Source organism: Ovis canadensis, chromosome 10 (assembly GCF_042477335.2).
Source record: "Ovis canadensis isolate MfBH-ARS-UI-01 breed Bighorn chromosome 10, ARS-UI_OviCan_v2, whole genome shotgun sequence".
Lineage (NCBI taxonomy): Eukaryota > Metazoa > Chordata > Mammalia > Artiodactyla > Bovidae > Ovis > Ovis canadensis.
In genome coordinates, this window is record NC_091254.1 from 26,094,025 (window position 1) to 26,118,471 (window position 24,447).

At 45.0% G+C, this 24,447-nt stretch overlaps 1 protein-coding gene across 3 annotated transcripts in view; it reads right to left on the reverse strand.

Moving 5' to 3' along the window:
• Positions 1–2,552: 2,552 nt before the first annotated feature.
• The window catches only part of VWA8 (von Willebrand factor A domain containing 8), a 383,224-nt gene continuing 361,329 nt past the window's right edge, over positions 2,553–24,447 (reverse strand). For 2 of the 3 annotated variants that reach the window (XM_069601241.1, XM_069601242.1), the window contains 3 exons: positions 9,215–9,313; positions 7,958–8,196; positions 2,553–4,348 (listed from right to left, as the gene is read on the reverse strand). In XM_069601241.1, the coding sequence (XP_069457342.1) occupies positions 4,240–4,348; positions 7,958–8,196; positions 9,215–9,313 (447 nt within the window). In that variant the 3' untranslated portion in view covers positions 2,553–4,239. The remainder of the gene's footprint in view (positions 4,349–7,957; positions 8,197–9,214; positions 9,314–24,447) is intronic. The other variant, XR_011259328.1, reaches the window with a different exon arrangement.

Here is a 24,447-nt window from a genome sequence, read left to right on the forward strand (position 1 = left end):
AGGAGATAAAGGAACATGAGACTGCAGCCCTGCAGACCACTGTGTCCAGCCCTTTTTATTCAGAGATGAGGCCCACGAGCGACTAGCCCAAGACTGCACAGGTATTGATATTAATAGTTCATGGTCGAACAGCTTCGACAACTTCCTTCTTACCAATTCTACCCTGTTTGGAAATCCTCCCACTACAGACCAGGGGAATTATTTTCCATTACTCACAATACTTCTGCCACAGGATATCTTAGAAAAAAACATAAAGGAGAGGCAACTTTATGATATAATCCTGATGAGAAGTTGGTAGCGAATTCAACAATTCATTTAACTATTTGAAAAAGCTATATGTTCATGGTTGGAATACTTTTTTAAAAAGGGACATTTTTTCCTTAATAAGGTGAAATCATGTGCAATTTATTCAATACAAGTGGCCATGTGGTTATTCCTGAGATGCAACTCCAGGAAAAAAAAAATTATCTAGGCACAGGAGGTGTCAGCTTAGACTTGTGATCTCTCTCATAATGGTGATGGTTGGAAACAGAAATGCAACACACAAGCGACGATTCTTCTTGCGCCTTGATTCCCCCAAATCTCTTCCCTCTGCTCCCTGAGGAATTTCATTCTGGCCGATCTGAGAGGAACGGGAAGAAGCCAGGTGGAGCGGGGGTTTGGAGCTCCCAGAGACGCATTTCAGGAACACTGACCACGCGGTCCAGGTAGCACCACTCCTCAGGGGCTTTCAAAGCCCCCAGTTTGTTTAGAGAAAACCCTACTGGCATGGATGGATTTCTCCTCCTGACGGTTCGCAGGAGAGGGTGTAAAGAATTGAATGATTCATTCCAAACATGTGCTAGGCGCAGCGACCCCTGCTCAGACCCTTTTCCTGGGGGTGCGCTCGAGCCGCACATGCGTGATGAGGACCTCTTGCGGGCGCTCACAAAGGACCCCGGGGGAGGGTTGCGGAGACGCATCCTTCACCCGGCGGCGACTCATGGCTTTCATTCCTCCTGGCTGCTCAGGATCACAATGGACCTTCTCAGCGTTACGTGGGCTCTCTGAGGACGGGTTTAGCTGCCTTTCAGTGGAACAAACCCCCCCACGCCCCCACACCGAGGCGCACAATGCGGTTATTATAACGCCCTGGCCCTAAGAAGGGCCTGGGAACAGCTTGGAGTGGCCTATAATTAAGTTCACTTAATAATAAAGACACGACTTCTTAGGTATTTATTGCAAGAAGCGAAAAGAAGCCCGTCATCTTCTCACTCTACTCCCCTCCCCCACCCTCCTTCCCTTTTACAAACCAGGAAAGCCAGGGAGTTATACCTTTTTTAAAAAATAACTTTTGCAAAGGCTGTCTGGCCAGTGGGGAAAGGGAAATTGAATTACTGGAGAACATTCTTTCCATTTTTTTTTTTTTTTAAAGGCTTCTGCTTATTCAGGTAGTTAACTCATGGGGAGGATTGTTAAAAGGCTGTTCCATCAATCACTCTTGGGTTCAACTTCCAAAGGCTTTCAGGGGCTGTGACCCTCCAGCAAAGAGGCATCCCTAGGGATGAAGCTGCCATTTGGATGGGCACTTCCTCAAGCCGCCGCTGTGCCCAGGAAGGATCCATGGGGAGTGTCCCTCGGGCAGGGTCCCATGTCCTTGGTCCCCACCCCTCCGCCAAGCACTCAATTGTGCAGCCAGTTTCCAAGCAGTGGGGAGAGGAGAGAACTCCAGGAAATATGGTCAGTTTGCAAGAATAAAGCATGAGAGGGGGCAGGCCAGGGTCACAGCTCTGCCCCTGTCTGGCTGAGTGTGCCTCTTTTCTTGAACTTCCCTAAGGCTCAGTGTCCTTTGTAAAAGGAGGATGTTAGTAATACAAGTGTTAGTGGCTCAGTCGTAGCCGACTCTTTGTGACACTATGAACTGTAGCCCACCAGGCTCCTCTGTCCGTGGAATTCTCGAGGCAAGAATACTGGGGTCGGTAGCCATTCCTTTCTCGAGGGGATCTTTCTGACTCAGGGATTGAACCCAGGTCTCTTGCATTGCAGGCAGATTCTTTACTGTCTCAGCCACAGGTACAATGAGTAATGAATGGCCTTAAGTTCTCTGAGCCTCACTTCTTTTATCTGTAAAATGAGGTTAAAAAGTAACCTATTTTACATGCACTGTTGGGATAACTGAATGGAGTAATGTATGAAATCGCTTAGCATACGTGGTACATAGTGATCAGCAAATGCTAGCTGCCATTCTTATCATTATTCCTGTTATTAATGCAACTTCATTTTTAAAGATGCTTATTGGCTTGAAATCGTTTGCATCATTGGGTAATTCAATACACAGCAGGCGTCTGTCTCGAGAAACAAGACAAGCCATGCAAACTGGCTGGGCAATACTGCACCGGAAAGCTGATTGCTTTCATTTCTTTAGTAGGGAGGTGGAGTGGTGAAACAAATAAGGGTCATCATTTCTTTGCTGTAATTAATTAAAATGAAATGAACTGTACAGTTGCCACCATGTAGATAACATTAATAACAAGACTAGTCTTTTCAGCTTGTCGTAAGAATGCACACGCATATTGGTGCTCCCAGCATTTTGGACTTTGCCATTAGTGATGAAGAGAAACTTTTATTACATGGTCGAAAAGAGGCTGACTTCTGCTGGAACATTTGATTAAAAAAAAACAACAACACTGGACATCGAGCCTATTGATAAGTAAAGGTCAGCCCAAGAGAGGGTGGGAATGAGGTACATTTTGGGGAAATAAAAAAGAATGAGGCTTATAAAAAGAAACAAATTTGAGTCAGTTGAGCTGAGATGGATGAACCTTGAGCCTGTTACACAGAGTGAAGTAAATCAGAAGGAGAAAAACAAATACCACGTATTAACACATACATATGGAATCTAGAAAAATAGTACCGATAAACCGATCCTCAGGGCAGGAATAGAGAACACACTCGTGGACTCAGTGCGGGAGAGGGTGGGGCGGACCGAGAGAGGCACTGGCAGAAACACACGGCCACTGGCAGCTGGTGGGGTTCGGACGCATCACTGACTCGACGGGCACGAGTCTGGGCAAGCTCCCCGAGTCGGCGAAGGACAGGGAAGCCGCCGTGCTGCGACCACGCGGTCGCAAAGAGTCAGACGCGACCGAGGGAGTGAAAGACAGCAAGTGGGAATGTGCTGTAAGACACGGAGCCCAGCCTGGAGCTCGGTGGTGGCCTCGAGGGGTCGGGTGGGGGTGGGAGGCTCACGAGGGAGCGGATATATGATTCTTAATGCTCCTTCACACTGTTGTACGGCCGGAACCAACGTAACATTGTAAAGAATTATTCTCCAATCAGAAATGAATTTTAAAAAAAAAGGAACGAGGCTGTTGTTTAAATAGTTAAAGAAATCTCCAGTTACCATTAAGCTCAAACATAGTGCCTTGTTTTCACTTTGTCTTATGTAAAAAAAAAAAAAAAAGCATTTGGAGCTACTACATTTTGGACACTAAAATGGAGGACTGTGAAACTCTGAGAAGCCCTGAAGGAGAAGAGACAGGAAACTCAAGGCAAGACATCCTTCATCCTCCTGATCCCAGCAGCATTTGTTCTTTATTCTTTAAAAACCCTTTTAAAAGTCACATGGAAGAGGAAGCACTCGAAGGATCTTTCGATTCCTTTTGGTTTTGGCTAAGACAATGAAATTATTGAGAAAACCCAACCTTTTATAGAATACTGCTGCTGAAAGGACTTTTGAGTGGGTTGAATACTATCAAATCATTGTTTGTTGGGCAATACAGAGTGGAGGGAAAAAATAAAAATAATTACTGAACAGGAGCGGATTCGGTGGGTTTGCATAGAGCTGCATTCCAGTGTCCGAATGTGGCATCAAAGGCTTCGTTTACCGCGGTCACTTTTTTTTATCCTAAGTGACCAAGTGATGATGCATTAAGGCAACAGCAAGGTCCCCTTCATCCCTCAGGGTTTTGGAAACAGACCATGCTCCACCATTCTCAAACCACCTTCCTTTAACCCTGGCCTTTCACATAATGCAGGTCAACTCGCTTCCCCTAGCGATCACACATCAGTGGCGCACGGGCCTCACTCTGGCTCCTTCTCTGAATTCTGATTACTCAGCAAGTGCAGGAAGGCTCAGGAATGGCAGAGTTATCTGGTCATTGCTCGCAGACACTGGACAGGCCTCTTCTTTTCTTCAGGATGCTCTTCCTTTGTATCTTATTTCAAATCCCAGGGTCATCAGGGTGATAAGGGCACTTCTTAAACACTAGACAGCATGGTGGAGGTGAAAATCTGTTGTAAAATCTGAGGGATGTCCTTGGTGTCCATGGCAACGAAAGACCGGCCCGCTGGTAGAGTTCTCTGAAGCCTGTCAGGATGGATGGGGAAAGAAAATTACCATCGCAAACCAGGGCGCCCCTTCCACCTCCGGCCTCTGCAGACCTCAGCATCCGAATGGTTTCTTAGGAAGGGAACTTCTCACTTTTTAATATCTTGCCCTTGCTTGCAGTGGAACTGGCTGTTGCTAGGCAACAAAGAGCTACAGAGAGAGGCTCGCTGGAAGCACTGAACCGAAAGAAAGGTCTTTTCAGTGAGAAAATTGGGGAATTTGCAAGGAAAAAAATGCTCTCTCTTTTATGACAGTCGTTTCCTGGTATTTTATATTCCCTTGGCAGAACGGAGCCCTCGGGATCAATCTGGGACTAGCTCACCTAGATTCAGAGAACGTGTTGGCCTCACACTGTCCTACTAACTGCCTTTTCTGCCTTAGAAAACCAGGCTTCAAGAAAAGTTGCCCAGCCAGACTTCAAGTGGTTCTTTCTTCCTCTTGTGTTCTCTCTCTCCTCTCTCTCCCTTTCTCTTTTCTGCCCCACATCATACAATGTAAAATATAATCTGACTTATGCAATGCCTGCTTTGATGACACTGAGGTTATATGGGCTTATGATAATTTTTTTAAATGCCAAGTTATCATTCGGAACAAAGGGCCATTTTTGGAGGCAATGAAAGTACAAGACACAGTTCTATCCCAAAGAACGCCTCCTTTCACTGTGCCAGCAGAGTTTGGTTTTGGAATGACATTTAATAAAAGTCCACTCTCCTGTGCAGTATCATGCATTTGGCATGCCTGGTAGACCAGCTAATTCTACAATGTATCTCCTGCCAGTGGATGTTGGATCATTTCCCCAGGAAACCACAAGGGTATTATTGTGCTTTCTTAAGTGTTCAAACAGGATCTGTTCACTAGAAAGACAAAATAGCTATTTCAGCTCAAACAGTATTTGTTGAGCTTGCCGTCTGGATTCATCCTGGGCTGGTCCTGAAGACAGTCTAAGCGGAAAAGGCATGGTCTGCATTTGAGGACATGGAAGTTCTCAAAGAGGCTAACACGCACAACTGAGAAAGATGTGAAGTCATTTGTAATAAAGCGACTGTAGTTATGTGGTATTAAGTCTGTTCTTAGCCGTACCCTGCAATCCTGCAGCAAATTAAAGGGAAGAGAAAAATATGTCAGAACTTTGGACCCTAAAACATTTCCTAGTCTGTCCAGGACTCTGCGGGCTTCCCTTGTAGCTCAGCTGGTGAAGAATCTGCCTGCAGTGCAGGAGACCCTGGTTCAATTCCTGGGTCGGAAAGATCTGCTGGAGAAGGGATAGATACCCACTCCAGTATTCCTGGGCTTCCCTTGGGGCTCAGCTGGTAAAGAATCTGCCCACAATGCAGGAGACCTGGGTTCGATCCCTGGGTTGGGAAGATCCCCTGCAGAAGGGAAAGGCTACCCACTCCAGTATTCTGGCCCGGAGAATTCCATGGACTATACAGTCCATGGGGTTGCAAAGAGTCGGACACGACTGAGCAACTTTCACTTCCCAGGACCCTGTACCATAGGGTGAAACAGGTGAAAGAGGTGGAGAACCAGAAGGGTATGTGGGCTCTTGTGATGTAGGCAGGATTTTATTTGCTCTTTTTGAGGAAATATACTTTCAATTGTGTTTTTTGCTCCTTACAAGTACTTTAAGTAGAGAAAAACCATTTCTGTCTGTAATTCAGAAAGAAAAATGTTAGTGTGTTTAAGAAACGAAAATGTTTCCAGATCGCTCCTTTCAGATGATCCATGATAGCATTTACTATCTGACCATGAGTCTCTCTACTGAATATTCAGCATATTTAGTGTAGCATCCTACTATAGATACAGATATACACGAAGGAGAAATATAAGAAGGAAGATTATCTGTCTATGTTTATATATATATATAGGAGAAGGCAATGGCACCTCACTCCAGTACTCTTGCCTGGAAATTCCCATGGACGGTGGAGCCTGGTAGGCTATTGTCTATGGGGTCACACAGAGTCAGATACTACTGAAGTGACTTAGGCGCAGTAGCATATATATATATATGTGTGTGTGTGTGCTGTGGTCAAGTTGCTCAGTCGTGTCCGAGGCTTTGTGACCCCATGGACTGTAGCCTGCCAGGCTCTTCTGTCCATGGAATTTTTCAGGCAAGAGTACTGGAGTGGGGTGCCATTTCCTTCCCCAGTTTATAGATATGTAGACTTGATGAACGTCAAAGAGGAGAGTGAAAAAGTTGGCTTAAAGCTCAACATTCAGAAAACGAAGATCATGGCATCTGGTCCCATCACTTCATGGGAAATAGATGGGGAAACAGTGGAAATAGTGTCAGACTTTATTTTTTGGGGCTCCAAAATCACTGCGGATAGTGATTGCAGCCATGAAATTAAAAGACGCTTACTCCTTGGAAGGAAAGTTATGACCAACCTAGATAGTATATTCAAAAGCAGAGACATTACTTTGCCAACAAAGGTCCGTCTAGTCAAGGCTATCATTTTTCCAGTGGTCATGTATGGATGTGAGAGTTGGACTGTGAAGAAAGCTGAGTGCTGAAGAATTGATGCGTTTGAACTGTGGTGTTGGAGAAGACTCTTGAGAGTCCCTTGGACTGCAAGGAGATCCAACCAGTCCATTCTGAAGGAGATCAGCCCTAGGATTTCTTTGGAAGGAATGATGCTAAAGCTGAAACTCCAGTATTGGCCACCTCATGCAAAGAGCTGACTCATTGGAAAAGACTCTGATGCTGGGAGGGATTGGGGGCAGGAGGAGAAGGGGACAACAGAGGATGAGATGGCTGGATGGCATCACTGACTCGATGGACGTGAATCTGAGTGAATTCCAGGAGTTGGTGATGGACAGGGAGGCCTGGCGTGCTGCAATTCATGGGGTCGCAAAGTCAGACACGACTGAGCGACTGAACTGAACTGAGCTGTGACACACATACTAGATCTGATTTACATGCATGTGTGTGTATGTTGGGCTTCCCTGGTGGCTCAGTGGTAGAGCATCTACCTGCTACGTAGGAGCCACAGGAGATGCGGGTTTGACCCCTGGGTCGGGAAGATCTCCTGGAGAAGGAAATGGCTACCCAGTCCAGTATTCCTGCCTGGAGAATCCCATGGACAGAGGCGCCTGGGGGGCTCCAGTCTATAGGACCGCAGAGTCAGACATAATTGAAGTGACTCAGCACGAACGCACACGTCTAGTATGTCTAAATACAACGTAGACACACATCCCTAATCTCTAATGCTATGAAAATAGTAGATGCCTGTTACTTTGAATATGATTTGAGCATGAACTGAGCTTGACACCTTGATGTAAAAGGCAAAGTGTATAAAATACTGCTTAATTTTATTGGTAGACAAATCAATTTGCTATTTATTTTACTGTTGGTTCAATATAAGCTGAAAAATAAATAACTGAAAATATTGCTGCCCATCTCAATATAAGGTAGAAGATCCCATCCCCTCAGCTGGTTGTCAGCTGCTTGAGGGCAGCCACTCTGGCTTCTGTTTCTCCCCCACGCCCCTCACTAGCCCTGACAACGGGAAGCCCGTGAAACAGCACGTGTCAGCTACTCAAACCTCGCTATCCCTGCCCCCTGCCGTACCCTAAGGCGGCACTTACCTGGCTGCTTGGTCGCCTAAAGATCCAATAAAGATGGCAAAAGCATTTACTTGAGGGTTGCTTGTCAGGATCTGGGCAAACTTGGCAGGGTGTATTCCATAGCGAGACAGGTTGGCATCACTTAAGACGATGACAAAGTACTCATCAGCTTCTTCTTTGGCGATTTCCTTGATGGCATGTTCTGTCCCCTCTAAGGTGTGGTCCCCACTCATGCAGAACTGAGCGTGGGCGTGCATTGTCTGGGGGTAAGAGACATGGCACAAAAGCCACTAATGAGAAGCTTTCTTTAAAGAAAAAAAAAAAACCACACGATTTTTCTGTTGACAGTGAGAAAGCACAAATACTCTGAGCGAGTTCTGTGTAATTTGCACCTTAGACTGACCACAGTACACAGTGATACCTGGATGTGGTCAAGAGGTTTGTTAAAAACAGGAAATGTTCCAACACGATCCCAGTCGACACTGAGTTTTAAGACTCAAGCTGCCATTTAAAGTGAGAATATGTAGGGACTTCCCTGGTGGTCCAGTGGTTAAGAGTCCGCCTTCCAGTGCAGGGGACGTTGGTTCCATCCCTGGTTGAGGAACTGTGATCCCACATGCTGGGGGCTAAGGAGGGGACACGCAACTACTACTGAGTCCTCAGGCCGCAGTGAAGACCCAGCACAGCCAATAAAAACAAGCAAACAAAAATTCAAAAAGCCTTACAAAAATGTCAGGAAACGTAAGAAAACATGAAGCTTGGTGTCACATGGGAGAATGGAGATAACACAGGAGAAAAATAAGGAATGGTTTGGGTTTCCAATAAACAAAGTTATAATATTAAGCACTGTCCTTAGTAGGAATGGAGGAAATTTACTCTGATAAACCTGATGAATGTGTTTCTACTGTAGATCTAAGTATGTGAAACTGAATTTATTGTTAGAAAAATACTAAGAAAAACATAAAATTGGGTTAGAGAATACTCTAGAAGGAGTCCTTCTTTTCCTTCTGAAATAAGTAGGGGCTCAGAAGAACTCTATAGAATATAGACTGCAGATCCTGACACTAACCTGAGTCCCCCAAAATACACAGGGAACAAAGTTTAAATTTTGTATGGTGTAGATCAGGAATTTCGGCATAAGTGCTTTCTCATATTAATGCCTAAATTTCTGTGAAACAGAAAGTCTTTTTGCTTCCAGTTAATTGCTGCTTCTTCAGTGAATCTTTTCAGTGACCAGGTGGAAGGTTTCATAATATAGAGGTAATTGAATGCATTTACCTTGAGAATTTCTAGTCTTTGCTTGTTGTCCTTGGGGACTTTGTTAATTGGAACTAGACCAATGTTGTATCCATCTCCAGAGTGTCCAGCGATGTCATACTACAGGCAAGAGAATCAGATTTAGAATCCTCTGTCCACGAAAAAATGGTCACTGGACCTATAAAGCATCCAACTTTGTTTTGTTATTGCCCAGAATTGCCAAACATAAGTCCATGGGTGTTTACCAACAAAGGCAAAAAAAGTCCATGCTCCTTCCCTTCAGGTCCATTCTCACGTGATCTCTGCTCTCCAGCCACAGGGAGAGAGTATGAGGAGGGCTTCAGGGGCTATCAAGAATTCTGTTCTTAACTTTCAGGGGGAGAGCTTCACAAAACATACACATATGTATACACACCCCCCACACTGTCATTAAGCAGAATTCTAAGGTGGCCTCCAAGATTCCTGGCACCTTTGGTATATACAACCTATACAGTCTTCTCCCCTTAGATGTGGGCAGGACCTCATGATTATGTTATGTAAGGAGGCCAAAGGGATTCTGCAGATGTAATTAAGGTTACTAATCATCTGGCTCTGAGTTGATCAAAACAAAGATTATCTGGATGGGCCTAATTTAATCACATGAGCCCTTAAAAAGTAGAGAGATTTTTTTCTTGCTGATAGTAGAAGGGAAAGACAGAGAGATTTGAGTGTGGGGATATTTGATTTGTGGGAGTTATCTGTGGTTTAGATGGTGGGCACCACAGAGCAGGACCCCAAGAATCACATCTAGGAATGACCCTGCTTAAAAGCCAGCACTGAAACAGGGACCTCAGTTCTACAACCTCAAGGAACCAAATTCTGCCAGTCTGAATGGGCTTGGAAGCAGATTCTTCACCAGAGCCTTTGAGTAAGAGCCCAGGCTGGCTGACATCCTGATTTCAGCTTTGTAAGACTCTAAGCGGAGAACTCAAGTGAGCCTGCCTGGAGTTCTCAACTACAGAACTGTGACTTTAACAGGTATTGCTTTAAGAAGCTACTGCTGCTGCTGCTAAGTTGCTTCAGTCGTGTCTGACTCTGTGCGACCCCATAGACAGCAGCCCGCCAGGCTCCCCGTCCCTGGGATTCTCCAGGCAAGAACACTGGAGTGGGTTGCCATTTCCTTCTCCAATGCATGAAGGTGAAAAGTGAAAGTGAAGTCGCTCAGTCGTGTCCGACTCTTAGCGACCCCATGGGCTGCAGCCTACCAGGCTCCTCCGTCCATGGGACTTTCCAGGCAAGAGTACTGGAGTGGGTGCAAGAAGCTAAGTCTATGGTAATTTGTTACACGACAGTAGAAAACTAATACACATACTTTTTTTTTTTTCCTGAACACAAAAGTGAAATATATTCACTGTAGAAATTATAGAAAAGCACAAAACAGAAAGTGAAGAGGAACTAAAGAGCCTCTCAATGAGGGTGAGAGAGGAGAGAGAAAAAGCTGACTTAAAATTCAACATTCAAAAAACTAAGATAATGGCACCTGGTCCCATCACTTCATGGCAAATAGAAGGGGGAAAAGTGGGGAAAAGTGGAAGCAGTGACAGACTTTATTTTCCTGGGCTCCAAAATCACTGTGGACAGTGACTGCAGCCATGAAATTCAAAGATGCCTGCTCCTTGGAAGAAAAGCTATGACAAACCCAGACAGTGTATTAAAAAGCAAAGACATCACTTTGTTGACAAAAGGTCCTTATAGGCAAAGCTATGGTTTTTCCAGTAGTCATGTACACATGTGAGAGCTGGACCCTCCCTAAAGAAGACTGGGCACTGAAGAAGTGAAGCTTTCAAACCGTGGTGTTGGAGAAGACTCTTGAGAGTCCTTGGACAGCAAAATCAAACCAGTCCATCCTAAAGGAAATCAACCCTGAATATTCATTGGAAGGGCTGAGGGTGAAGCTCCAATCCTCTGGCCACCTGATGTGAAGAGCCGACTCACTGGAAAAGACCTCAGTGCTGGGAAAGATGGCAGGTGAAAGGAGAAGGTGGTGGCAGAGGATGCGATGGCTGGATGGCATCACTGACTGACGGACAGGAGTTTGAGCAAGCTCTGGGAGCTGGGGAAGGACAGAGGAGCCTGGCATGCTGCAATCACGGGTTGCAAAGAGTTGGATATGACTTAGCAACGGAACGATAACAACAACAAAGAAGTAAAAATTATCCATGACCCCATTACTGAAAGGCAACTTCTGTTAATGGTTTCCTATATAAGTTCACACACACGTCAGCATCAACATGATTTTTAACTAATGGATAACACTGACCATGTGATTTTATAATCTGCTTTTCTATTTAACAGGGCATGACAGAGATTTTTCAGTTTAGCAAATACCTTTTAAATTCACTCTCTCACAATGCACAAGAGAAAGTCCTATCTGTTGAGAAAAGGCTGGAATTGAGACAGGGTATTGCATTTTTACAGGACTTGGGAAGAAATTTGGGATTTGAGGCAACTATAATTGGAGCAAGGTGGTTCTCTCCAATTGTGGGGTTTGCCCCTGAATTCCCTTTGTCCTCTCGTTTTCCTCTAAGAATTTTTTTGTGATACTGACATAAAGATTGGAATAGACCTCAGGGCATTTGAGCAACTGGGGGATCTGAAAAGAAAATTCTGGGTATGAGTCTGGGGCAAAATATTTTAGGGATTACTTGGAGTGCTATGGGCTTCCCTGGTGGCTCAGATGGTAAAGCCTGCAATGCAGGAGACCCAGATTCAATCCCTGGGTTGGAAAGATCCTGGAATGCTAAGGGTCAAAATACTTCAGAATCACTACTATCTATTCACCATCAGTCAATAGCTGCCTTTTGAACACCTACCACATGCAAAACACTGCTTAAGGTGTTGAAAGTGTTAGTAGCTCAAGTCACGTCTGACTCTCTGTGACCCCTTGGACTGTAGCCCACCAGGCTCCTCTGTCCATGAGATTCTCCACGCAAGAATACTGGAGTGGTTTGTCATTTCCTTCTCCAGGGGATCTTTCTGACCCAGGGATCAAACCCGGGTCTCCTGCCCTGAGGGAAGTCCTAAGGTGTTGAGGGGAATGCAGTGATTTCTTTTCATGTCTATTCTTTTATATCCGGTGAGTTTTTTGAGGGCAAGGCTGTATCTTATTCATCTTAACACATTTTATTATCTATGAGTAGCCCTGCTGCGTTTATTGTTGAAATGCTTTGAGAGAGTTGCAATCAAGTTTGGAAATTAAGAAGCTTTCCTTTCCCATGTGCGCTACATTCTTTCACAAATAAGTTCTGCAGAAGCTGGAATGCATTTTTTTCCTCCCAGCACTCATGTGATACATGGTGGTTAACCCAAGCTAGCTGACAAAAACAACCCATAACATAACTGAAATCATGGTATTTAGAATGAAAAGTAGAACATTTTCTGCTGAAATAATTTTTATGCAAAAATAAGGAGTCAGAAGGCAGTCAGGTTACAGGGGAAGATGAGTTCTATTCTAGACCTGCTGGAACTGTGCATTTGGGGAGACGTCAGAGAAGAAACCTATTTCTTGTCATCTGCGATGTGGCTCTCACCCTCAGGAGGGGTCAGTGTGACTGCCAAGGGTGAATACACAGAAAGAGAAGAGCAGAGGACCCCAACCAAGTCTTGGGGGGCACCCTCCTCGTTGAGGTGGAAGAAAGACCCAGGGAGGAGTGAAGAAGATGCGAACGAGAAGTGGCGGATGCAGAGTACCCGGGATGGCCCTGGAAATCAGCGTGCATGGCTCAGAAGCGGCTGTGGAACCGTGCTGAGTGACATTCACCATGGCCATCCAGGAGCAGGGTGACTAATGACCTCTGGGCAGGGACTCACTGGAGGCCTTCGGGGGCACAATTTCAGTAAAAGGTTTGTGGTATGAGATAGAAATAGAACAGCATCTAGACAGGTGTCTGGGGAGAGGTGCCCGCATTTCATAGGCACCTCACTGCCTATAAAGAGAGGAGACGACGCATTGGAAAAGACCCTGATGCTGGGAAAGACTGAGGGCAGGAGGAGAAAGGGGTGACAGAGGATGAGATGGTTGGATGGCATCAGCGACTCGACGGCTGTGAGTTTAAGCATAGTGAAGGACAAAGAAGTGTGGGGTGCGGCAGTTCATGCGGTCGCAGAGTCAGACATGATGGAGCTACTGAGCACCAACAAGAGCGGAGGTGGTGGGGGGAGATCAGGGTCACAGTCAGAGGGCCAAGTCTAGAGAGAAGGGAAGGACATGTTTTTCCTGAGCCTAAAAGGAAGGCAGAGAGGATAAGAGTGGACAGAGACAAGTATACAATGGAAGGGATAAGCGGACAAATGAAGGCCCATATAGGATGTCTATTTAAAAGCTATAAATCATGGTCTCCTGTATTACAGGCAGATTCTTTACCGTCTGAAACCCCATAAATGGGCTTAAGGGAAGCCCATAAATCAGCCTGCAAATTGCTAAATAAAATATGTTCTTCCTCTACTTTGATAAATAGACATTATAATGACCTGGAAAGCCAGGGTCAAATTCCGAACACTTGGATTCTCGAAGCTCCGTGCTAGAACACGGCGGTGTGGGCAGGACTGGCCCCTGGCTCGCAGCCCATGCCCTTCTCTCTGTCGCTGGCTCTGTCCCCAGCTCAAGCGGCTCACAGGCGCGTGTGTGGACACACGCCATCACACCTTTGTGTCCGCAGTGCTGGCTGTGCACACCATTGGCCAGTCGGCCCAGGAAGGCGGACCTAAGAAAGACGCCCAAGAAACAGATTTGGGGTCACCCGAGCAGGACAGCTGGGGATCCCAGGAACTGGAAGCAGGTGCCAGACACAGAATCTAAGTGGGCTTGCTCCACTGGCCCCACGGACTCTTCCCTCAATGGAAGGGCATGCTCAGAGGAGGGCCAGGGCGGGACACTAGTCTGTGCCTGGTTTTAGAGTGTTTTATTAAAAATGCAAAGGATGGTATGAAAGAATATTGGGGGAAATTTGCCAATCCACTAAAAAAGCTTGGTAAGAAACGCTTTCCAGGGATATAACAAATTCCATATATGAAAAAAAAAAAATCTCTGTATCTAGTTTGCTGTCATTGTCGTGAAAAGGTAGCAAAATTTAAAACCTAAAGGCAGCACAGCCCTGGACGATGGCGTGCTGGCTTCAGCAGATGCCTGACCACGGCCACCAAGGGCTCAGCGCGAGGACGGGCCTAGGTGTGGAGCAAACCTGCCCAACTCCTCCACGGACGCGAGCGCCAGGCCCCGTCCAGACTGACCGACCAGGGTCACGGCAGGAACTGTTCTGAACGGAGAACAACAGCAACCATGGCAGTACCCTTGCCTGGAACATCCCATGGACAGAGGAGTCTGACCGGCTACAGTCCATCGGATCACAAGAGTCAGACACAGCTGAGCGACTAAACCACCACCGAGAAGGGGCCAGGCAAACTGCTCTCATCATGGGGCTGTGACGTAATCTGTTAAAACGGGAATCTTACACGTGACGGGGTAAGACCAGTTCCTAGAAGCAGAAGTGAGTCTCCCTTATTTGGCTCAGACAAGGCGAAGGCGAAGGATGTGCTCAGTCGTGTCCGACTCTTTGCGACCCCGTGGGCTGTAGCCATAAGGGGGCTATAAATACATATTTGACTTTTTCTTCTCTTTTTAACTGATGGTTAAACATCTTACCGACCAGATGACCATGGGTGATACTATATAAATAAGTATTTGACCATGTGGTCTGCTTACAGGGTTGACACAACTGGTCATTGCAAGGGAAAAAGTTGCTAGTTAATTATTAAACAAATAGTAGTCAGGCTTTCCTGGCGACTTCAGGGGTAAAGAATCTGCCTGCCAATGCAGGGGGACACAGGTTGGGTCCCAGGTCGGGGAAGATCCCACGTGCCCTGGAGCAATTAAGCCCCTGTGTCACATCTACTGAGTCTGTGCTCCAGAGATGGCAAGTCACAACTACTGACCCCGAGAGCCACAACTACTGACCCCTCGAGCCGCAGTTACTGTGGCCCGGGCGCCCCAGAGCCTGCGCTCACAGCAAGGGAAGCCATCATAACGAGAAGTCCTGGGACTGCAGCTAGAGCGCAGTCCCTACTCTTCGCAGCTAGGGAAAAGCCTGCACAGCAACGAAGACCTAGTGCAGCCAAAAGAGAAACAAAGGGAAAAATTTAAAAAACTAAAAAAAAAAAACAAACCAAAACCCAAATAGTAGTCAAATGAATTGCTGGATGTTCCTTATCAAAAACAGATACTGACTGACTGAACCTCCACAAACATTTCAGTCTCAAAACAGTCTTATCATTTGATCAAACGATCACTTAATTATCTGCCCAGGAGGAAAAAAAGCATCCTACACTTTTTCGGGTAAATGAGATGGACAGGTGAGTTGCACACCTCCCTCCCTCCTCCCTCCCTCCCTTTATTTGCAGCAAGGAAAGTGTAGTTTGCAGAAAGATCTGCCTTTGTCTGTGTCTAGTTAGTATTACAAAGGCTAAGAAGACACACCTAAAGGACAGGATGAGGCTTTTAAAATAGTTTGCAGGCTCTGGTTCTCATCTTCCAAATGGGCTTGGGGATTCTTCTGTGTCCAAAGTAAATAAAATGCTTGAGAGGAATTCAAAGTACATCCAAATGTGAAGCATTCGCTGGCGTTACTGGGGATCATGTTAAGCTTCCATGAAAAACCATCCTTCTATGTCGTAATTATCTGGGATCTGCTCTCCAAGGATCCCAACACACTTTATAGAGAGTAATTTGCTAATCCTCAGAATCGTCTGGGTGAAAGGAAAAAGTATACAGACTCATCCATTTCTGTTTCTAATGCCTGATTCTGCCACTTACCCAGTGTCGGGACAGACTGGCTTCTAGGCAGGACTCATAGAACTCTTTAAACAAGAACCTCATTGTTGCTGTCAACCGTCTAACATTTATTTTCTTTCTTTTTTTCTGCCTAACATTTAGACCACAACTTTTTCTAAGTAGCTCAAAATTTTTGTGATCATGATTTCTCCACTTTTCAGAGCCTCCCTTAAATCTCTGTGGAGTCCTGCATTTAACATCCAACATAAACATTAAACCACAGCAGCAAAGAAAAGTCTCAACTAGAGAGGACTGATTTTAATACTTTTTTTGCTTTAGAAACTTGTTTAAATACCCTTTTGCTATATTTTCTTTTGCAAATCTCATTTGTTCAGAGAAAAGCAGGGAAAAAATGAAAACAAATGCTGAGTTTCGGTCCAAGACACAAAAATTTATCATCAGATTAGAAGGATGATTTATAATGTAATATTTAGATGGCAGAGAAAAGCTTTATTTCCAACAAAGAGCTATTAGCCTTTTTATGAATAAGGTTTGTGTTTAAATTTCTGTTGGGAAGGATAATCATTTGCTACCTTTAGGAGGAGCTGTGCTTTATTATACCTGCTGGGCTTCCCTGGTGGCTCAGGTTGTAAAGAATCTGTCTGCAATGTGGGAGATCTGGGTTCAATCCCTGGGTTGGGAAGATCCCCTGGAGGAGGGCATGGCAACCCACTCTAGTATTCTTGCTGGAGAATCCCTATGCACAGAGGAGCCTGGCGGGCTACAGTCCACAGGGTCACAAAGAGTTGGACATGACTAAGTGACTAAGCACATATCTCTATATTTTAAGTAGCAAGAGACAAATCATTTGAGGCTATTTCGGAAGTCTGATAATATGTGAAATTCTAATCTCCTTCTGGACGTACAAATACACCATTCTCAGGTAGGACTGCTGACAGCCAACCAGCCAAGGATTAGACAATAAATACAATTAAAAAGGTCAAGAGATGTGCCAGCAGAACTCTAGGGTGCAGACAATAATCTGCAGTGTCAGTTACCGCCAAGCTTTCTTCATAGCGAAGTCAGTGTAAAGAGAAGGATGTTCTGGGGGCCAAAGACTCTAGACTTAGCTCCAGCTTTAACAAGCTTTGTGACCTTAGGTGAGTTACTTAACCCCTCCAAATCTTATTTCCACGTTATAAATAATGCTGGCTGAGATGACCTCTAACCCTGTGTGCTTGTAAACGACTGAGCCTCTCTGACTAGTAGGGATGATCTCTGTTTCACCTAATCTCAGAGGGTCACTGAAAGGCTAGGACAATACATTTAATGAGCATAATGTCAACGTTATGGTTTACAAAGTGCTTCTGTCTATCTGATTTCATTCTGATTTTCTCCACACCTTTGTGATTGGTGTTCTTAATATAATTTCCCAAATTAAAAAAATCGATGCTCAGAGAGATTAACAGACTTTCTTAAGGTCAGAAATCTAGAGGTGGGATCTGAATCCAGGCGCTCTAAGTCCAACGCTTTTACTGAAGAGAAACAACCGTTCCTAACTACTGCCCCGCCCCTCTAGCCTGTCCCAGTCTTTACCTAGGAATTCTGAACTTTCACATCTATGATTGAGTCAATTCTGAATTCTTGTTTAACTCTGAATGGACTTAGAGAAGTCTGCACACCCTTCTTCACTTTTACTTCCAAGCAGAGGAAGAATGTACTCAGGAAATTCCCTGGTGGCCCAGTGGTTGGGACTCTACCTCCACTGCCAGGGCTTGATCCCTGGTCACGGAACTAAAATCCCATGAGCTATGTGGTGTGGACAAAAAAAATAAATAGATAAGAAGAAAAAAGTCTATGTGGGAATTCCCTGGTGCTCCAGTGGTTGGGACTCAGAGCTTCCACCGCCATGGGCCTGGGTTCAGTCTCTGTGTGGGAATTCCCTGGTGCTCCAGTGGTTGGGACTCAGAGCTCCCACTGCCAGGGGCCTGGGTTCAGTCTCTGGCTGAGGAGCTAAGATCCTGCCAGCTGCATGGTACAGCCAAAAAAAAAAAAAAAATTCATCCAAAGCTTGAGCTGATAAGATGATTGATTTCTCTTTCTAAATGTGTGAAACATGCTGAACTGTTTTTGATAGAAGGAATTTTCCCAGCAGGTGCTGGTTTGAGTCACACCTTTCCACATCTTTCTGACCAAGGTATCTTTGAGAAAAGTATGTCTACTACACCTCCTTTGGGTGATGGAGGAGAAGATAAGAGTACTTTATGTAAATGGTATATTTGCTCCTAAATTACAGCTTTCTAAGTATACCGATTGGGCAGAAATAATACGGCTGTAAGGACAAGGAATAACATGGGAGTGAAGAAAAGGCCATGAAGTGGGAGTCAGACATCCTGGCTGCTTACGGTTTAGCTGTGTGACTTTGGGATATAGATTTTTATTTTCTCATCTTACAACAGAGGCTGGTGAAAAAAATTTCCAAGATCCTCTCTGCTGCAAAGACCCTAAGAGAATTCTGGGGGCCCACCCAAGAAATGGAATGAGAAAGTCTGCTTGACTTAGTTACAGGGACACCTGTGCCTGTTTTTTCTGTCAAGGGAGTGAGTCATCTAAGTCTAGGTGAGGATGGACGAAGCTTTTCCCAAAAAGAATGCCTCCAGAATCTGTAAGAAATAATGATCCAGTGTTGGCCCTACAATAGCGGTTTTCTAACTCTAAAATTTTTTTAAGCAGTGGAATTCTTTCTCCAAATGAAATATTGCACAAAGCCCAGATTGTGAGACGTCATGCAATATCAATACAAGTGGAATTAGTTTGGTGGAGCTGGGGATGAAGGGGGAAGGGGTAAAATGTGCCGTCCACACACCTTCACCCTCCGACATCCTTCAGGGGCTCCTTTTACTCTGTTAGGGAGACTCCCTGGTGGTCTAGTGATTAGGACTTGGCGCTTTCACTGCTGTGGCCTGAGTTCAATCTCTGGTCAGGGAACTAAGATCCCACGAGCGGCGCAGCCAAAAGAAGAAAGATGAAACCACGGTCTTAGAAGTGATTTTTATGTCTCCACGGAAACACTACATTTGAGGGGTTTTTTCCCAAGTTCAACTTCTCAATAATTCAGCCTATTTTCTGGTGTCACTATTTGAGTGCTCAGTAGAGAAATACCTAACTTCTGGTGTTACTGAATATTTTGAAGGAAAAAAAAATTAAATTAAGCATTAAGAGCTTTTGCAAAGGTGATCTGCTTTAAGGTTATAGTGAAAACATTCCCAGGGTTTGGAGAAATCATGAGGAACAAACTGGAATGAAGGAAAAGGAAAAAATGCTTCCTGACTTAAATGAAATGGCTCCCTACTTTTCAGGCCAATGTTTAAGTGCTACATGACTATTACAAATTCTGCTGGTTTTAAGATTAGAAGACTTTATGCTGATTATTCAGAGAAGGCAATGGCCCCCCCACTCTAGTATTCTTGCCTGGAAAATCCCATGGATGGAGGAGCCTGGTAGGCTTCAGTCCATGGGGTCGCTAAGAGCTGGACACGACTGAGCGACTTCACTTTCACTATTCTCTTTCATGCATTGGAGAAGGAAACGGCAACCCACTCCAGTGTTCTTGCCTGGAGAATCCCAGGGATGGGGGAGCCTGGTGGGCTGACGTCTACAGGGTCGCACCAAGTCAGACATGACTGAAGTGACTTAGTAGCAGCATGCTGATTATTAGCAAACAATGTTGCTCCTATCTTAAGCCTATTTATTTCAGTGGTTCCTGAGAATAACTGAACTCAGTGCATAGAACAATTATGAGAAACTTAAAACATTCCAGATGCTTCTGAAACGTGTTCTGCCACTGAATTACTTTTTCTTTTCAGATATCCTTGCTCAAAGGTCCTTTCCTTCTCAGTAATTCTTACTCATGGGTTTTAGCTGCAATAAAAGTGGAAAGCGAAAGTGCTAGTCGAGCAGTCGTGTCTGACTCGTCAAGACCCCATGGACTGTAGCCCGCCAGGTTCCTCTGTCCATGGGACTCTCCAGGCAAGAATCCTGGAGTGGGTTGCCAGCTCCTCCTCCAGGGGATCTTCCAACCCAGGGATCGAACCTGGGTCTGCTGCACTGCAGGCAGATTCTTTATTGTTTGGGCCCAGCTTCATCTTAGATTTGGACTCTAATGACCCAGAGCCCAGGAGCTGAGCCAAAGACAAAGAAAACACACAGTAGACGCCAAGAGAGAGGCTGTGGGAAGAGTCCAGATCCCTGAGCCAGGCCAGTGGCTTCTGAAGTTTTTAAAGCAAACACAGACTCGAGAGCCTTACAACGGAGGTATAACTACAGGAAGACAACATGAAGAACTTTCTGGAACTGGGGAGCGGTGAGGCTCAGCATATACTGCTGAATTCCTAACATATGACAGCACATGCAATGCCATCCTGGGCTATGGAAAATATAATTTTCACTAGGAACTCCTAAAACTGTCATTTCTCATGCCTCATTTTATATTTGTTAAGTGACACACTTTCATTACTTATTCCTAGTCCTTATGTTTCCTTCAGAGATGAGAACATCAAAGTACAGACATAATAAATGAGTTGGATATGATCATATAGTATAAAGATACAGAACATGGACTCGCCTGGCGGTCCAATGGTTAAGACTACACCTTCCAATGGCTGGGGGTGCAGGTTCAATCCCTGGCTGGGGAGCTAAAATCCCACATGCCTCCTGGCTGAAAAACCAAAACATAAAACAGAACCAACATTGTAACAAATTCAATAAAAACTTTAAAAATGGTCTTAGTTCAGTTCAGTTGCTCAGTCGTGTCTGACTCTTTGTGACCCCATGGACTGCAGCATGTCAAACTTCACCGGCCATCACCAACTCCCAAAGCTTGCTCAAACTCATGTCCATCGAGTCAGTGATGCCATCCAACCATCTCATCCTCTGTTGTCCCCTTCTCCTCCTGCCTGCAATCTTTCCCAGCATCAGGGTCTTTTCTAATGAGTCAGCTCTTCACATCAGGTGGCCAAAGTATTGGAGTTTCAGCTTCAGTATCAGTCCTTCCAATGAATATTCAGGACTGATTTCCTTTAGGATGGACTGGTTGGATCTTACTGCAGTCCAAGGGACTCTCAAAGAGTCTTCTCCAACACCATAGTTCAAAAGCATCAGTTCTTCGGCATTCGGCTTTCTTTATGGTCCAACTCTCACATCCATATATGACTACTGGAAAAACCATAGCCTTGACTAGATGGACCTTTGTTGGCAAAGTAATGTCTCTGCTTTTTAATATGCTGTCTAGGTTGGTCATAGCTTCTCTTCCAAGAAGCAAGCGGCCTTTAATTTCATGGCTGCAGTCACCACCTGCAGTGACTTTGGAGCCCAAGAAAATAAAGTCTGTCACTGTTTCCATTGTTTCCTAAACTATTTGCCATTAAGTGATAGGATCAGATGCCATGATCTTAGTTTTCTGAATGTTGAGTTTTAAGCCAACTTTTTCACTCTCTTTCACTTTCATCAAGAGGCTCTTTAGTTTTTCATCAAGGGGCTCTTTCACTTTCATCAAGAGGCTCTTCTTCTCCTCCCAAAAAGATACAGAACCGAGTGAACGAGACTCTGTCACCTGATGTATATGTATCAGATGTCTCTGAGAAGTTACCAAAAAAAGAAAAAAATCTGCCCACAGTGGCCACTGGCAGGGAGGGTAACTGGGAGCTGAGAGAGGGGAGCAAAGGCTCATCCTTCACGCTGACTTCTTTGTGCCTTTTACACATGTACTATGTGCTCCCATTACTTGCATCTCCACATATTTCATAATACACGGAAAAAGGTCTTGCAGAATGCACACAGGCTCCATCCCACCAGCTGCTTGCCTTCTTCAAAGAAGGCCTGGTGAGCCCCAGCAGAGCCTGGGCAGCCTGTGGATACTCAGAATCTTGGTTATGTTGGCACAGGTGGTGGGAAGATTATACAGTGTGTCTCCAGTGCACCTGCTGTGGGGGGAAAGCCTGTCAGGAGTTCTGGAGACATAGAGGCTATTGGGAAAAGGTACATGACACCAAGATAAAGTAGCGGGACAGATCCACAGCATTCTACAAGACAGATGACCTGGAGTCTCTAGAGGGGGGCCATCATGAAGAGTAAAAAGACAGTGGCAGGAAGGGCAGTGGCACAGGTTAAAAGAGGTGGAACAAAAAATAAGGTGGGGACTGCGACTGGATCCCAGATTGAGAAAGATGGTTAGTAACTCTTGGGGTGGTTTATATTCCATAGCCCAGGAGGGCAACCATTGGGATGGTTGGGGAAAGTGAACGGGTACTGGATAATTTAAAAATACACTGGAGTGTAGTTACTTTACAACACTGTGCTAGTCCCTGCTGCAGAGCAAAGCGGGTCAGCCCCACATTTCCGTGTGTCCCCTCTGCTGGGGATTCCTTCTCTCTAGGCCACCAAGGAACACTTCGTAGAGCTCCCCGTGCTGTCCAGTAGGCTCCCGTTAGTCTCTATTTTATACACAGTGTCAATGGTGGATATATATTAATCCTGATCTCCCAACTCATCCCCCTTCCCTCCTCAGTATCCATGCATCTGTCCTCTACCTCTGTGTTTACAACAGAATATTACTCAGCCACAAAAAGGAACGAAATGGGGTCATTTGTAGACGAGCATGGACCTAGAGACTGTCATCTAGAGTGAAGTAAGTCAGAGAGTGAAAAACAAGTATGATATATTAACCCATACATGTGGGATCTGAAAACACTGGTATAGACGGTCTTGTTTACAAAGCAGAAATAAAGACATGGGTTGGATATTATAAGTATGATGAAATTATTGATGATTTTCTTAGAAGTAATAATGGTATTGAGATCATATTAGGGAATGTCTTGACTCTTAGCAGACGTATAGTAAAGAATTTAGAGATAAAGAAGTATGACAGTTAGGATTTACTTTCCAATGCATCAGAGAGGATAAAAAGAGTATATATTCAGAGAGGAACATACAGAGACGAGGGAAAAAGGGATCACTTGGTGAATCTAAGCAAAGGCACATGGGCGGTCATCTTATAGTTCAACTTTCTTGTAGATTAAACCTTTTTCAAAATAAACAAATTTGGAAACAAAAGGGAAAAGCTTAAGAACAAAACAAAATAGGGAAAAAAGAGAGAAGCGTCCGGGGCTAGTGTAGCCTTCCGCCTCCGGGCCAAGCCCGGAAGTCTCTGGGCCTCGGTTTCCGGTTTCCGGTCTGAGGAATGAGGAAACTGGAGGGAGTGCACTGTGCGGTGACCACAGCTGTGAAGAGCAGGGCCACAGTGAGGAGTCCGCAGGCCCGCAGGCACAGGGCCTGAAGCCCTCCGCGTCCTGACTTCCCTCCCCATCCCTCCAGCCATCCAGCGAAGGACCACTTTTCCTCAGAGAGCTCATCTTGTGAAATCGTAAGGAGTTTCTCCTGTTGTGAGGATTTTAATCCTTTTAGCTTCTTAGGACTTTCTATCATCTTAAAAAAAATATCTGCAGGAACTAGATGTAGTCAATGTGAGGGGTATAAAAGAAAATGCACAAAATCAAAACCGTTGAAGTACTTCCTGTTAAAAATCAAACAGCATAAAACACGATGAAGCGCCAAGCCCTGAAAGACCTTTACTGTATCTCAGTGTCTTTTTGTAATTTCACCCGGATTTGTCAGTAAATCAAGTATATTTCAATAACAATGTTTAGAAAGTCAAATGTAGCTATGCTAGCTTCTCATTATTTCTTGAGTTTCACGGATTAAAAAAATGAGGAAATTCTTCGCAGTGTTGTGGCAACTGAAGAGACCCTCACAAGTACCGCATATTAATGCATATATGTGGAATCTGAAAAGACTGGCATAGGTGATCTTATTTACGGAGCAGAAATAGAGACACGGACGCAGAGAACAAACGTAGGGATACCAAAAGGGGAAGTTGGGGAGGGGATGAACTGGCAGATTGGGATTGACCTATGCACACTATTATGTGTCTGTGCTCAGTCGTGTCTGACTCTTTGTGACCCAATGGACTATGGGATTTTCCAGGCAAGAATACTGGGGTAGGTTGTCATTTCTTCCTCCAGGGGATCATCCTGACCCAGGGATCCAGCCCATAACGCCTGTGGCTCCTGCACTGACAGGCAGTTTCTCTTACCACTGAGTCCCCCGGGAAGCCCTGACACTACTGATGCTCTTGTCAGTAAGGGTGGCTCACTGCAGCTCTGATGCTCAATGGAAGGAGAAAGGGCTTTGCATTTTGAACCACTTCCCACCCTCTGAGTGTTTCCTCCATGCCCAAGCACTGAGAAACCAGTTAGAAGATCCCATACTTTTCTGTTCCTTATCAGTTCCTTATCACACTTTTTTGTTCCAAACAAATAGTTCTTTGTTTCCTTATCTATTATCACCTATCTGGGCTTCCCAGGTGGCCCTAGTGGTGAAGAGCCCGCCTGCC